At 46.4% G+C, this 16,621-nt stretch overlaps 1 protein-coding gene across 5 annotated transcripts in view; it reads right to left on the minus strand.

Moving 5' to 3' along the window:
* RERE (arginine-glutamic acid dipeptide repeats) overlaps positions 1 to 16,621 on the minus strand; it is a 375,029-nt gene that overhangs the window by 258,187 nt on the left and 100,221 nt on the right. For all 5 annotated transcript variants that reach the window (XM_058674765.1, XM_058674761.1, XM_058674739.1 and 2 more), the window contains exon 2: positions 227 to 692. In XM_058674765.1, the coding sequence (XP_058530748.1) occupies positions 227 to 548 (322 nt within the window). In that variant the 5' untranslated portion in view covers positions 549 to 692. The remainder of the gene's footprint in view (positions 1 to 226; positions 693 to 16,621) is intronic.

Here is a 16,621-nt window from a genome sequence, read left to right on the forward strand (position 1 = left end):
AGGAGAGAGCCTGGCACTGCAACAGGCAGGACAGGCCACAGGGGGCAAAGCCCACTGAGCCCACATGGGCCATGTGCACTTACAGGACTGCTCCGCCCCAAGCTACCATCTGCCCCACTAGGTTCCAAACATTCTATTCACTCCCAAAACATAAACTCATTTCATCAAAGTACTGAGCCAATTCCTCGCTCAAGCACCATAAAGACCCAAACACAGTGCTCCTTACCTCCTGGCCGGTAGACAACGTCATCCTCGGTGATGTAGGACGTTATCTCGCCAGTGTCTGTCCTTTCGTAGCGAGACTTTTTTTTCGGTGGTTTCTTCTTGTTCTTCTTGGTGGACTCTTCCGTGGTGGCACTGTTGTCATTGTCCTCGTCTTCACTGTGATCACTCTCAGCGTAATTTTTGGCCCCTCCTTCCAAGGTGCAGCTCCGGCGGGGCCTCGAATTCTCGCTCTCTCGGGCTTTGTCCCTTTTCTCTCTCTCCCGGTCCCTGTCCCGGTCCCGGTCCTTCTCTTTGTCTTTGTCTTTGTCTTTGTCAGCTGTCATGATTCGCCACGTGCCTTCTTCTGTCCTCTCACGGCTAGGCCTCCGTGAAAGGTAGACAGTGAGCCTGGGCTTCAGTCTTCTGAATTTCTCACTCAATTCTAGGGAAAATACAACCACTCCAATCACCCCAACGCTTCAAAAATGCTACGAAAGAAAAGAGAGGGAAAAATCAGTTCGAACACTTCTTCAACTCTCTTCCTAAAATTATGTTTGTCCCGCCAATCTCACATGACCTCTTGCATTAGACCTACAAACCCTGCACAAGCTGAGGGAAAAGGTAGGACAAGTACTAGAAAATGTCACTACATGCTTCTTCACATCAGCTGGCAACTGCTTGGGTTTTCATTCCATCAATAATGAAACGAAAAACAGAGGACAGAACAATCAACCATCTCAGCTATATGTTGGCAGCGAAATAGTGGGCAAATGGAGACTCTATGATGGACTGTGTCAATCAGTGCATTCTTCAACGACCTCACCATGCTTGGAGTGGCGAGATTGGCAGCGATTCAGAATTGGTGAACTATCAAAACCACTTGAGCAAGACCCTCAGAGCATGCCCCACATCTGGGACTTGGGGTGGGTGGGAAACTGGGTGGGGCTTCTCCCTCAATATCCCCCTTTACCTCAGATACAAGAAGGAAACAATATGGAAATAATAGTCTTACCCCTTCCCTATAGCTCTTGAACCTTTTTTTCCCTAATTGACTATGTAAAGATTGTCAAAAAGATAATAAAAAAATCAAATTAGAAAAAAAAGAAAAAGAAAAACATTAAATGCGCCCAAGTGTACAATATAAAATGGAAGTAATTATATCAACCCACAGGCAGATTTAAAGGGGAAAAAACCTATAGCAAAAAAATGAGCCGAATAAAGAATAATTTAGTTAACTGTAGGAAAGGCCTCAAGATATCAAATAGTGTACAGCTTCAGAAAATTCTTGATAACTAACTTCTCCAAAGCTCCAGAACTCCTTTAAGAATAAATAAAATTTAACTCGCTGGATGCAGGAAGCCCATGCTTTGGTCCAGCTTCTCGTCACGCCACTCCAAGCACAGAGCAGGAATCTGGGTCCCAGAAGCAACCTCCCAGGGGCAGGGACTATTAGGTGGCTTTCACTGGCTTCCAAGTTTCCACAATTAATACCTTCCTTAATGAAACTCCTCCCCAGAACCAAACTGAAGAAGAAAGGTCGGAATTTTAAAAAGTCTGCCATGTGAAGAGTAAATCCCAAACTCCAACCCCACCAGAGTTCTTACAAAACCCAGTAGTGGAGGCCAGACACTCTGTGTGGTACCAACCAGAGTCCAAGCTGTTCAAACTTCCCATCCAACTCCCTGGTAATGCGCCTGGGAACCAGCAAGCTGAAGATGGCCCAAGTGCTAGAGGCCCTGCCACCAGCAATGGCAGACTCAGATGACACACCAGCTCCTGGCTTCAGCCTGGACCAGCTCTGGCACTGTGGCCACGTGAGACGTAAACCAGTGTAATGAAGTCCTCAATATCTCTCTCTCTCTCTCTCTCTCTCTCTCTCTCTCTCTCTCTCTCTCTCTCACATACATACATATAAGTAAATCTGTTTTTACAAAATTTAAAACAATATTGCTAAAAGTTTTGTAGTGCTAGGAAATGGTGTCTTGTTTAACAAGCCAGTTTTGGAACACCCAATATCCATTAATTCATATTTTGTCATCATCCCTGACAATCATATCTCACATTTCCAACAAATCCTGTCAAAGTGCCAGGTGCCTAGAATTAAAAATACAATGCCAGGAACATGCACTGTCCTCGCCTCCCACTGAAATGCAACAAAAGCAGGCAAACTGATCAATCTGAAAACCATCTGCTGCTCCCATGGTGAAGCCAAATTGGAAACGACACGTGCAAACAAACCCAAGAGGTGGCTGCGCCCCTCAACCCCCGCCCCATCAGCCCAGGATTATTTGCCTCAGACAGAGAGAAACTCCTTTTTTTGGTCATGCCAAAACCACAGAAACTCTCACCCATTCCCTCCAAAGCTCTCAGATCAAACCTGAACCAGAGAAGACCTCACAAGCACGTCAAACATTCTTAGGAATTCAGGAACACGAAAAATGTTAACAACCATCTTTGCAGCACAGACCAACTGGGGAGCAGTGATAGCAGCGTCTTCCCGCAAGGTTGGAAGGTCGAGAGCTTATGGCACAAATCTAGATTCTTCACATCTACACAGGAAATGTGCTTTCAAGTTTTTTAATATATTTCAAGAAAAGGAAAATTTATCTGAGTGCCTACAGAAGCTTTGCCCAGATGAATCACCTGCTAAACAGACAAATAGTAAGACTACTGGGTATAAAATCGCTCAGAAGTGGTTCCCCTGAACCCATCTGAATTCTTACTTTTAAAATCTGCATTTATGTGTGAGATGGGGCAAGTGCAGGGCACAGAGGCAGAAACAGAAATCTCACACCTGCTGACTCACTCCCCCAAATGCCCACAACAGCCAGGACCGGGCCACAAAGGTCAGCAACTGGAAATGCAGAGGCTGAAGCTAAGAGCATCAATAAGCCCATCAGGCCAGGAGGCTGACCTTCTCCCTGATCTAGTCCACATGCGGCCCACAAGTGTTGTAGCCCTGCCTAGTCTGGTCTGCCCCCATCCCTGCTCACGCTCTCCAGTGGGAGTAGCTGTCCAGCAGGGGGCACCCCCACATTCACCCTGAGAATCAGAACACAAGGAACTGGGTACAAATACTTTTTGATAAAATTTTTGAAATTCATAAAAACATTATCAATCATACTTTAGTTGAGAGGATATACAAAACAGACTGCATTTTCAAAATCCATATCCATAATACTCGTGAAAATTAAAGCAGTATAGTCCTCTTACCATCTTAATTACCCACTGTACTTCATCAATTTATCTTAATAAAACTATGTCAGCTGGCTTACTTTCACTTGCATCTCATCAGTGTCCTGGCCTCCAACAGAGCTGGTGATGGGAAACTCCAGCTCCGACTGCACGACTTCAACATCTTCCCAAGGCAGCCCAGAAGCATTCAGAAGCAGGCCCCCTACTTCACAGCAAATAGCAACGTCTCAGTCATTCTCAGGGTCCCAATCTTATTTAAGAAAAGCCCTTAGGGCTCGGCAGCGTGGCCTAGTGGCTAAGGTCCTCGCCTTGATCCCATATGGCTGCTGGTTCTAATCCTGGCAGCTCCACTTCCTCTCTATCTTTCCTCCTCTCAGTATATCTGACTTTGTAATAAAAATTAAAAAAAATAAATCTTAAAAAAAAAAAAGAAAAGCCCTTAAAAAACAAAGAACCCCCCCAAAAAAACCCCACCCCAACAAAACAAAATAAAAAACCACCTTGTGGGTTTGGTTTAGGGATAGGCCTGGAAGCACTACACTGAGCCGTCTGATTTGAGTCCTTGGCACTACTGTGTGCCCAGCTGTCTTGGGCACAACACACTGGGTTCACCTGCGCCACAGCTGCCCCGTTCCAGGACAGAGCGTCAGCGAGGACCTAGTGCAGTGTATGTTGCAGAGTGCTAACAAGTGTGCAGTTCAGCCACGCCCTACTTTCACCTACTGGGGGAGAGGCCAGGCAGCCAGAACATCAGCCTTCTGCACTGATCCAAAGCCAGGAGCCAGGAGCTATTCCAGGTCTCTCCCACACGCGGGTGCAGGGTCCCAGACCTTTGGGCCGTCCTCAACTGCCTTCCCTGGCCACAAGCAGGGAGCTGGATGGGAAGTGGGGCTGCTGGGATTAGACCCAGTCACCCATATGGGATCACGGCATGTGCAAGGCAAGGACTTTAGCCAACAGGCCATCACACTGGGTCCTCCAATGGCTTTTAAATCTGCTCGATGACTATAAAATTCTGTTTGCTTTGTCTTTCTTCCACTCTGTCCTCTAATGCAACAGCAGCACCTGACTGACATCCACCACTTAACAGTTGTCTCCATTTTGCTGAAATCTAATTCACATACTATGTAACGCACAACTCAATGTGCACTGCTCCTTCTCAGATGACACCTCATCCTGCGGCTCCTTGCCTGTACAGCAGCAGGGATTGTGATAACAGGTCCACCTCCCTTTCCAACACTCCCCATTCTGGCACGCAAAGCCTTACCGTGGTCTACAAGGCCTTAATCCTTTTTCTGGTCTCATCTTACACCACTCTGCTGCACTACCTGACCAACCACACGCACCTGCCTTGGCTGCCTGGCCACACCACACCTGGAGTCCATAGTCTGCAGGGACCTTCTTCCACGAAGCTCCTACTCTTCCTTTCAGATCACACCTCAACAGCCCTTCCATGACAGGAAGTTAAATTTCTTTCATTGCCCTTTGCACAACTGTAATGGTACTTCCACTTGTGCACCTGGATTAATTCTTGTCTCCACCTTCAAGCTAGAAGCTCCCATTAAGGATTGACCCTGGCTGCTTCTGTCCTCCGATGTATTCTCAGCTCCTAGCTCAACATCTGGCATGGACAGGTGAGTAATAAGTTATTTTTTCTTCCTTTCCTCCCTCTCACTTAGCCAGATCAATACATAAGGCACTGTGATGGGACTTTTATTTGGGAAAGATAATATTTCATGAATCAATAACTTGAAGTGGTACTTGAACTGGCTCATAAACCAAGATCAGGGTAAGCAGCAGCAGAGAAGGAACAAGGAAGACACTCCATGTGGGAGGAACTCCACTTTACAGGGATTTCCACTTTAAAAACTCTCCTGGACTGCCGACACAGGGGGAAGCAGTAAGTGTAAGAACAGGGGTGGGGGGCCCGGCGGCGTGGTCTAGCGGCTAAAGTCCTCGCCTTGAAAGCCCCGGGATCCCATATGGGCGCCGGTTCTAATCCCGGCAGCTCCACTTCCCATCCAGCTCCCTGCTTGTGGCCTGGGAAAGCAGTTGAGGACGGCCCAATGCTTTGGGACACTGCACCCGCGTGGGAGACCCGGAAGAGGTTCCTGGTTCCCGGCATCGGATCGGCGCGCATCGGCCCGTTGCGGCTCACTTGGGGAGTGAATCATCGGACGGAAGATCTTCCTCTCTGTCTCTCCTCCTCTGTGTATATCTGGCTGTAATAAAATGAATAAATCTTTAAAAAAAAAAAAAAAAAAAAAAGAACAGGGGTGGGGCAGCTCAAGGGAATGGCCCCGGAATAAAGCAGCTAACATTCACTAGGCTCTTCACGTATTAACCCACTTAATCCTCACTCTGTGACAAGGGTAACAGATCAACTCAACATCCTAAATCAGACACACCCGGAAGTGAAAAGAGACACCAATAATTATGCAGGAAAAACATGCAACCAGGCCACAGACTCCTCATGACCACAACCCTATTCAGAGAAACTACTGCACAATCCAAAGCACACACCCTGCGTTAGATCTAGGACATGATCCCATCTCTAACTCCAAAGTCTTAACCACAGGGCTATCCTGCTCTAAGTTAACATGACCTGAAAAGCATATACATAACACAGTAGGTGAGACAAACAGTGCCTCTGCCGCTGTTGAGATGAAACACCACTTGGGGAAAAAAATCATCTAGTCTGACAGTGGGAGATATTTTCCATCAAGAATTGTCAAGGTCATTCCAAGCAAGCTTGCTCTCAAATCTGCTATCTCTGAAAACCTAAATTTAAAAAAAAAAAAAAAAAGAGTATCTAAGTTCTTCTGTTTTTGCCAGCTCTGCATTTATTGTACCCACAAAAAAGGCATCAGTATTTCCCTTTAGGGACAAAATAAATGAACCACAGGTGGAAGACCTAAGTGAGCAGCCTGCCTTGCTGGGCCTGGCTGGAGAAGCAGCTGCAACAGGGCCAGCACGCCACCAAAAGCCAAAGCAGCCTGCCCCAGCTGGGCTGCCTACTTTCGAAGGGAAATCCATTTTCTTTTCCTGGTGCCTTTCATAGCCACATGCCTGGGAAAGAATGTGTAATGACTTCTGCTTGGGAAAGGGAAATGTCACGCGAATGCTTGTGTTCACTGCATAAGAAATCAGCCTCTGTTAGAACGAGCAACCTGCTGTGCAGAACACCTCAGAACATGCTAGAAAAATCACTGAAAAAGTCGCAAGGTGACACTAAAATATGGAGTCAGCAAATTGTAAACTCATGCAGAAATAAAACTGTCTGTCTCTGAAACGGATGTAGCACTAACAGCAGTTTTCCCACGCTATGAAAGTTCTTCCCTCAATCTGAGCAAATCCAAGTTTAAGCAGATACATCCAAGGACCCCAGTACACCAGCCCCTGTGGGTGTTGCAGTCATGATCGGAGGGGAGGATCCCAACTGATGGGACAAAACTTGGGAGCCAGGGAAGGTAGGAAAGTACCTCATACAGCTAAGCTCCAGATTGTAATCAACAACCTAACTAAAACTAAGAAACAAAACATTCTCTTTATTATCTGAAGCAGGATTCTCACAGATGCCCTAGGAAATTTTCAAAGACACCCAGTGCTCTGCCTTCAGAGAACATAGGAACTCATCCACGCAGGCAGTTGCTTTGCTATATTTGGAAGTGTGAAGCTTTTGCCAATTAAGTACAGAATTTTTGCCTTGTACATCTGCCTACAGCTGTGTTTCTTCCGCAGGGTGGGTTAAGGGAAATTCATTGCTCACTCAACAGTTCCCATCTGGAAACAGACCATCCCTTGAAGGGGGCCTTGGGTACTGTGGTGTGTGTTACAGAAGCCTCACAGCATTCCTGGCCTGCCTCATATAAACTGTGGTAGCACAATCCACGCCCCTAAGAAGCCATCCTACAAGTATCTGCGGATGCTGCTGACTATCCCACCCCTACCCCAGCAAGCAAATCAGCTCAAAGTTGACACTTCTTTAACCAAGTTATTCGTCTATTGCACAGATTCCCCAAGATTTCAGCATCTGTGAAACTTTATTCAAAATGATGCCTAATACTGAATCCAAGAAACTAACAAAGTCCAAAAACTATGATGTGCCATGTTCTTTGTTCTTGGAAATAAACTGGACTAATTCAAAGCATTGCCTGAAACGGTAATTACACAGATGTCTGAAGTTGATTTAGCAAAACACAAGCAAATATGTTGAAAATCTTGGTTTTTGCAGGCAGGCCCGAAGGCTGCTTAGAAGTAATCACTCACTGGTGAGCTGCTATGATCTTGAGGCCGGTCGACTAAAGAGCAGCCTGGTGCTCACGCGCGAGGGCATGGACACCCATGACACCAAGGCCCTGCCTTCAAAGTGGGTGATGCCTAAACATGCTTTTCTGAAGCAGAGCCAAAGCGGGGACCCAGATGAAGCTCCTGGCCTTGGCCTAATCCAGCAGCCTGGGCTCTACAATCATTGGTAAGTGAACCAAGAGAAGTAAGATATATCTCTCTCTCTCTCACTCTCTCTCTCTCTCTCTGTCTTTTAAAAAACAGATTAAAAAAAAAAAAGCAGATGGAAAAATCAGATGCACACAAGCCATACATTACAGGAAGCAGCAGTCTGACATGCACTCTAATTTGGAGGAGTCTGAGACCACTATGTGATTCACAAGGCAGGCCCAAAAGCTCACATCTTTATGGTCAAAAATCCAAAACAGGTTAATCCAAGTGAGAAGCACATACCAGTTAACTTCGCACATGGAGGGGCAGAGCGAACAGAGAGTGACTACCATGGTGACATGGTTTCTTGGGACTTGAGGGAAGACAAAATTATTCTAAATTGATTATGGTGATAGTAGCCTTTGTCTATGAACGTATGAAAAGTTATTCAATCATATGCTTTAGGTAAATTATAGCTCATTATAATCTGTTTACAACATAACAAATTTGTAAGGAAAACTGCTATACCCAAAGACACATCTTGCTATAAAATCCCAAGATGTGTTCTACCTATGCAATTGACATTAACTACCTTTTAAAGCTTTAGTTAAAGCAGTTAATTAAACATGGAGAGGGTGTTGTTTGTTGCTCTGTTTTGTTTTGTGTTGTTTTTCCCCAATGCAATGCTCAGAATCAAAGAGACTTTCCAGGGACCATGATCATGCTCCACTTTCAGCCATTTCTTGGCCAGGCTTCCCCTTCTGCACAACAGACGCAAAAGCAAGCGAGCCAGATGAGGTTCCTCCAGTGTGCGTAGCTCCAAGATCCAAAGCACTCTGTCACCATGGCACGCAAGCGCTCAGCATTTGATGGAAGGAATTGATAGGGTGATTTTATACTTACCCTAAAAAACAGTTAGACTTTACACATACATTAAAAAATCAAAAGCATTCAAAACACACATCTAACCCATGGGTACAAATTACATCGAGGAAAATGAAAACTTTCCAGGACAGTCCTTATGAATGCTTACTAAGTTTTCATGAAGTCTTCTGTAAAAAAGTTAAGCAGGCCTGACTAAAAGCAGAAGTCTTAGCCACACATAAGCTGACATCTTCTACGCTTGAACCATTCTCTCTGGACATGATTTTTCCCTAGGCTGACCAAATGTATTTAACTCTGTCATATTTGTAACCTGATGTGATTCAAAGAGAGAGCATTTCAGGCGACTCAGTTCCAGATGACAGCAATCAGCTGGGGAGCTGGGAGGGCAGAGCTGGGGGACACCAACACGCCCACACTCCGGCTCCAAGTGAACACCAGCCTTCTGACAGATCCTGTTTTCTTCATTATTTCAGCAAACTATATTGTGCATCTGTAGAGGCACCAAGCCACAGATGTGAGTAGGATGGATCAGAACAGTGTCACAGTCTTATAGAGGGGGAACAGAAATCAGGAGGTAAGAACATAGAGTGTGTTTCAGTTGGCAACAAGTAACTGGATCTTAATGAAGTAAGGATACAAAGTATGCGACTGGGGAAAGAGAAGGAGCACCAGGAGTAGACAAAAAGCATATACAAAGGCTCAAGGCTAGAGTGTGTCCAGTGCATCCGAGCAACAGCAGAGAGCCAAGGGGGTAAAGACACGTGGGTAGACTAAGCTGCAGAAGGAGAGGTGCTGAGGGCAAAACTACACCAAGGGAAAAAAACCAGGGAGAGTTCTGCGAGGAGAATCACATTGTAACAGACTCCCTCCGGCTGCCTAGGAGGTAGGAAACCTGTTTACTAAGGGGGTTACAAGTGACTCAGTTATTTAAGCAGTGGTTGGATTTTGTATACGTGCCACAGGCAGACTCCTCTGAACCTGTGGACACACTACACCGAGGGAGATGGCAGCCAAGGAAACACGAGGCTTGGGCCTGAGCAAGTGGAAGGACAGCTCTATCAGCTACAGAGAAAAAAAGAAAAACTGGGAATTCAGCTTGCAAAGTGTCACACTCACAATGCTAAAAGATGACCCAGCAAGGTTTCACGGCTTAGTGGTCTGAGGAAGCCTGGGGCTACATGCAAACTAAGGGGCCTGAGTACACCAGCAGGGTCACTGCCCATGAAGCCAGGAGGCATTAAAACACACAACCAGCTATAAAATACACCAGGTTGCTTAAAAAAAGACACACGGACAGGCCAAATAAATTCAAGTGCAGTGCCAGTGAGGCTGAGATGCAAGGGTGATGGGAAGCGCAGCCTCATCCAGGAGGCCTGGGCAGCACCCTCCTGCTGGATTCCATCCCGGGAATGGGGGGGGGGGGGGAGGGGGGCAGGCATGTCTCCTCTCCTGGCTTCACACAGAGCCACCCCAGCTGTTCCAGGGAAGGTTGCAAGAATGGGTCCCATGTGTAAAGTAATCAGATAATCACTGGATCTTGAAAATCATTCTTATTATTTTTGAAGACCTAAATTAAAATGTTTAAGTTCTGTATAAGATGAAAGAAAATATGTAGCAACTTAGTATTTGAATTCAAAAGTTCAATTTCAGAAAAAAAGACTTAACTGTTCACTAGTGACTCTACTTGGCATCACAATTTGATTCAGAAAGAATTAAATCAAATAGTAAAATATTTCTATTCTTTAGGTAATTTAAAATACTTCCTGTAAAACAGGACAAAGCTGCACTCAAAGCCTCTGCTCATTACCACAACAAATTATGACATTTAGTAAAGAAAGAGAGAGAAACACTACTAGATTTAAAGAGTAATTTAACTTTGGAAATTACATGACAAGAATGCTGTTTCACAAACTGAAGGTGCAACGTTAGTGTCTTGTGTGCTGTGCCCTCTGAAGTCTGTTTCCACTCCCAGAGGACGAGGAGGCTAAGCAAGGAAGCGCAGGCCAGCACAGATCCACAGCAGGTCACCCGAGTTTCCCCTGCAGGCGCCCAAAGAATCTTCTGAGTGATGCAGCTCAGCCTGCACAGCTTCTGGCCCCACTACAGTTGGATTGTTCTCGGTCTCCTCTCAAAGTAAAGAGCTCCTGCCAGCACTCTTATTTCAGAAGCTTACAACACAGAATCTGTACTACTGCTTGCTCAGAGCAAAAATTCTCTCAGTGAAATGTGTAGCCTAATGACTGAGAACTAGAGTGAAGAATGACTGGCATCAGAGAAAAGAACCGTTCTCACTTCTTCTTGTGATAAAGGGAACATGCACCCAACTCAAGAACAAAACAGCCTTATCCGAACAGGATACTCAAACAGCTCCACATCTGTTACTACGCCCCGATCCTGTGTGGCGTGTACACGCACTCACACACACAACAATAAACAAACAATTCTGGGCCCAATGTGATAGTGTAGCAGCTACAGTCCTCGCCTTGAACGCGCCGGGATCCCATATGGGCACCGGTTCTCATCCCGGCAGCCCCGCTTCCCTTCCAGCTCCCTGCCTGTGGCCTGGGAATGCAGTCAAGGATGGCCCAAAGCCTTGGGACCCTGCACCCATGTGGGAGACCTGGAAGAGCTCCTGGCTCCTGGCTTCAGACTGGCTCAGCTCCAGCCATTGTGGCCCTTTGGGGAGCGAACCATCACATGAAAGATCTTCCTCTCTGTCTCTCCTCCTCTCTGTATATCCACCTTTCCAAACTGAATAAATAATTTTATTTTTTTAAAGATTTGTTCATTTTTTATTACAGCCAGATATACAGAGAGGAGGAGAGACAGAGAGGAAGATCTTCCGTCCGATGTTTCACTCCCCAAGTGAGCCGCAACGGGCCAATGCGCGCCAATCCGAAGCCGGGAACCTGGAACCTCTTCCGGGTCTCCCACGCGGGTGCAGGGTCCCAAGGCACTGGGCCGTCCTCCACTGCTTTCCCAGGCCACAAGCAGGGAGCTGGATGGGAAGTGGAGCTGCTGGGATTAGAACCAGCACCCATATGGGGCCCCGGGGCGTTCAAGGCGAGGACTTTAGCCGCTAGACCACGCCGCCGGGCCCAATAATATCTTATTTTTAAAAATTCCTTAGCCTGGTTCTACCTGCAATAAAAAGAACAACATCAGGACCGCATTTGGGCAACCAACAAAAACAAGACTCCCCTGGAAAGGTCACTGCTGTGAAAACCACTAATGTGTGCAAAAAGGAGCTCCAAAAGGCAGACTTCAAAAAACAAAGAGACATGGTATGTTTCTTTACAAAAGATGACTGAGAAAGCAAATACTATGAACAATTTCACATGAAACTCAACTCTGTAACATCACGATTTAAAAATGTAAACTATTATTTGATAATATCAGCAAAGTTGTAACTTGTTCAATCAGTCAACAGCCCAAGCCTCATCTTGACATTTATACATTATTAACACAGACCTGGAAGTATCACTGGCCAGAAAGAGAACCTCTGACATGTGGGCCTGAGCAGTATCATCAGAAGAAAACTAATTACAGACTTCTTTGCAGGGTTTAAAAACATACGAGCTCTGGGTCCGGAGCAGTGGCCTAGCAGCTAAAGTCCTCGCCTTGAAAGCCCCAGGATCCCATATGGGCGCCGGTTCTATTCCCGGCAGCTCCACTTCCCATCCAGCTCCCTGCTTGTGGCCTGGGAAAGCAGTGGAGGACGGCCCAGAGCACTGGGACCCTGCACCCGCGTGGGAGACCCGGAAGAGGTTCCAGGTTCCCAGCTTCGGATCGGTGCGCACCGGCCCATTGCGGCTCACTTGGGGAGTGAAACATCAGATGGAAGATCTTCCTCTCTGTCTCTCCTCCTCTCTGTATATCCGGCTTTCCAATAATAATAAAATCTTAAAAAAAAAAAAAAAAACACATACGAGCTCTGTCTTGTGAGCTTGACCAACTAAGCTGTCTTTATTGTTAGAGAGCAGCCCAAATCACCCCATCTCCAGGGAGAATGGCACCGCTGAGCCAGGGCTTCCATTTCTCCCACAAGGCAGCAGACCTGCTAACAAGATCTGTATCGATCACGTGCTGACAATCCCACACTGCTATTCTTTCCCAAGCTTGCAACTCAGATAGGATGAGATGAAAGACACTAGAGCAACCATCAGATAAAGCAATGAACTGAGATGCACATCCCAGCCGTTGTTAGTCAAGTCCCCTTGACACGCTTCCTCAATTCTGTGGTCAAAATACTCTTCCAAGACCCGGCGCAGTGGCCTAGCAGCTAAAGTCCTCGCCTTGAATGCGCCAGGATCTCATATGAGCGCCGGTTCTAATCCCGGCAGCTCCACTTCCCATCCATCTCCCTGCTTGTGGCCTGGGAAAGCAGTTGAGGACGGCCCAAAGCCCTGGGACCCAGGTGGGAGACCTGGAAGAAGTTCCTGGCTCTTGGCTTCGGATTGGGGAAGCACCGGCCGTTGCGGTCACTTGGGGAGTGAATCAGCAAATGGATGATCTTCCTCTCTGTCTCTCCTTCTCTCTGTATATCTGACTTTGTGATAAAAATAAAATAAATCTTTAAAAAAAATACTCTTTCGCACTGCACATTACAAAGACATCAGATGTTCAGTGCACTGCCCCGTGGAATGTATACCAAGGAGCTCTCTGGAAAACGCAAGCAAGGCAATATCCAGTGCCAGAGAACACAAATCCCAAAAGGAACTGACACGTGCAACCTGAAAGGCTGAAATGCATTCACAAAAGAAATCGCTCTCACACTTCAGTAAACAGAGGGCTTTCTTCCCAAAAGCTGCCACTTCTGATTGAAGCTGACTGATCTAACCCAAAGGATGGCGGGAACACTGTCTTTTTTGAAAGGATTTGTTTATTTACCTGAAAGGCAGAGATACAAAGAGAGATCTTCCATCTGCTGGTTCAATTCACAAATGGCCACAATGGCCAGGGCTGGCCTAGGCTCAAGACAGGCGCTTCACTCAGTCCAAGCATTTGGCCCATTCCCGACTGCTTTCCCAGGCACGAGGTAAGGCAGCTGGATCTGAATTGGAGCCAGGACAAGCACTAGTGCCAAGGCAGGAAACAACTTAATCCACTACGCCACAACTTCAGGCTCTCTCCTGCTTTGCCTTGTAGATGACAAACCAACTACCTGGAGACACCAACAGGCAATTTACACTATTTTGATCAGCCGGATATGATGTATATTGCATCTTCCTCAAAGTTTTGTTACTATGGAAATCTTTTAAACACAGGGCATGATACAGGATAGGAACTGTCCGAATATTCCAGGATTTTAGGATTGCGGTCAATGAAAAGCCTGCAGAAGTCCTCAGCTGTACAGAAGACATTTTGAAGCATGCCAAGCCTCTAGCAGAGCCACACCTAACCCATGCTACTCTCCACCAGAATCAGGAACTCAGAACATGGCAGTGGTGTTGTGGCTCAACAGGCTCATATCCACCTTCAAGTGCCAGCGTCCCATATCAATGCCCACGTGTGTCCCTGCTGCTGCTGCAATTTCAATCCAGCTCCCTGCTTATTGCCTGGGAAAGCAGTGCAGGATAGACCAAGTCCTTGGGTCCTGGTGCCTGCGTGGGAGACTGGGAGGAGACTCCTGGATCTCAGCTTCAGCTCAACTCAGCTCAGACTCAGCTGGTGAAACCACTTGGGGAGTGAACCAGCAGATGTAATAACTTTCTCTCAGTCACTCCTTTCTGTAAAATCTTCCTTTCCAATAAAAATAAATAAGTCTTTAAAATAAAAAAACAGGTACAGGCTTATGGGTAGCATTATGAACTTTACTAGGGATTTTAGGCTGGTAACCAACCAAATGGGAATAAAAGTCAGGACAGCTGAAGGTGATAGCAGAGTCTCCATCTCTAGTCCTACCAGCAAGGGAAACGGAGGGCAATGAAGCTTGTCAGCTGAAATGGGAGAGAAAGCAGGAGGTCTGGGGGGCCGCTAAATGGTGAACAGATCTTAATTTTGCAAAGTGTTGGGTCTGTGCCAGCCCAGGTATCTCCTGGGCAGCTGGAGATAAAACCTCATACTTGGGGCAAAGAGCAAGTCAAGGACATGGGCTTGAGGGGCATCAATATACAGGAGACTGCATCCACAGGCAGGAATAAGACAAACCAAGAATGGAACGAGATGAGGAAAGAGAAAAGTAATTCTACCTCGGATTCCTCCGCAATCCTTGTTATGCGGATTCCAAAACAAAAAATCTCAACAATAAAACTCGTAAACTGGGGACACACTCCAGAAATACTCTGAAAGCTTACATCATATATTGTGATGTCGCTTCATCTCCACACCTTTGGGCACCAAAGCATGAGCACTTGTGGTGTCAGCCTGCCATCACCACAAACTGGCACCAAGGCAAGCGAAAGGGAGCATCTCTCCTGGTGGTCACTTGGGACAAGTGAGCCAAGCACGCGGCTACCACAGTCACTGCCTACAACTACAACTGCACGGGAGCGTTCACACGAGTTGCCATGAACCCCTCTCTCCATTCTCGATGTCCTTTGTTCTTCTTGGACCTCAATTCTTATTCAATTTGAATACAAATATCATCTACCTTCTGTCTCAATGCTTACCATCTTCATTCCACAACCTGTAAAAATCACGTCAACTTCAAGAAACCACCTCTCCATCGTCCCTCCACGGCTTGCTTTGTTTCTCCTCCACCCTGTATGTTACACTTTTGCATTCTAACATATATTACTACTATAAAAGACCTTAGTATGCACTAAATCATGTCTTTTTTTCTTTTTAAGACCGATTTGAAAAAGTGATACAGAAAGGAAAGAGACAGATCTTCCAACCGCTGGTTCATTCCCCAAATGGCCACAACAGCCAGGGCTGGCCACGCTGAAGCCTCTTTCCTGGTCTCCCAGATATGGCCAACAGCTGCTGCCTCCCAGGTGCACTGGAAGAAGCTGGACTGAAGGAGGAGTCGCTGGGGCTCACAGCAGGCACCGTGGTACATGGTTTAAGCTGCTGCACCATGACGCAATGACACCTGCCCAGCTCTCCTCACCCTCAACTAACATCAATATATCCTTCTAACTCTGTAACCTTGGGCAAGTCAGTTTCTTCCCTGATAATAATACCAACATGTCCCATGCGGTTTTGAGAACCACAGTCACCTATGTGCATCACTACTCCATATGGTGCCTGGAAGACTCAAGAAGCACAAAGGATGTAAGCTATCACTGCTCATTAATAACCAACGAACCATGCTTCTCATGCTCTGGATGGCCACAGCATCCGACAGACACTCTGTTGTCAAGACACAAATTGCTGCTCAGAGGAAAGCTCCTGCATGTCCGCACTGCTAGACAGGAAGCTTTTTCTTCCCCAGACGCTGGCACAGCCCTGGGCCCTGGCTCCCCAGCACGCCCGGAGCCAGCTGCACAAGCACACTCACCTCTGAAAGCACCCAGTCTTCGTCTTCATTGCCCATTTTCCTTCCAGGATACTCAGGGAGCACAGATTTGTAAGGCAGAATGACGGATGCGGTTCTCGTTATTTAAAATGTTTCAAAGATCTACCTTTGAGTCTTTGTTTTAAAGTTTCAATCATAATACTCCATCTTACACAAACAGCGCCATTAAATAAATGTCTACTTTCATTCCAACTTTCTATATGAAAAACATACATACATAGGAATAAAAGCCTACGTATCCACAAACCAAAAAACGTATTTACGTGAGGAATGTCCTCAGATGTTAGTCCCTGAAGGTCATGTTAAAAGCTTTAATCTATGACTGCGCAACCCATACAGCATCGCTCTCGCCACGGTTCTCTGGGTTAATTCAAAGCGAGTGAAGTAGTCACACTGCCATGTGCTGCCGGGCAGCACCAGACCAGACAGGACATCTTC

This window comes from Ochotona princeps, chromosome 2 (assembly GCF_030435755.1).
Source record: "Ochotona princeps isolate mOchPri1 chromosome 2, mOchPri1.hap1, whole genome shotgun sequence".
NCBI lineage: Eukaryota > Metazoa > Chordata > Mammalia > Lagomorpha > Ochotonidae > Ochotona > Ochotona princeps.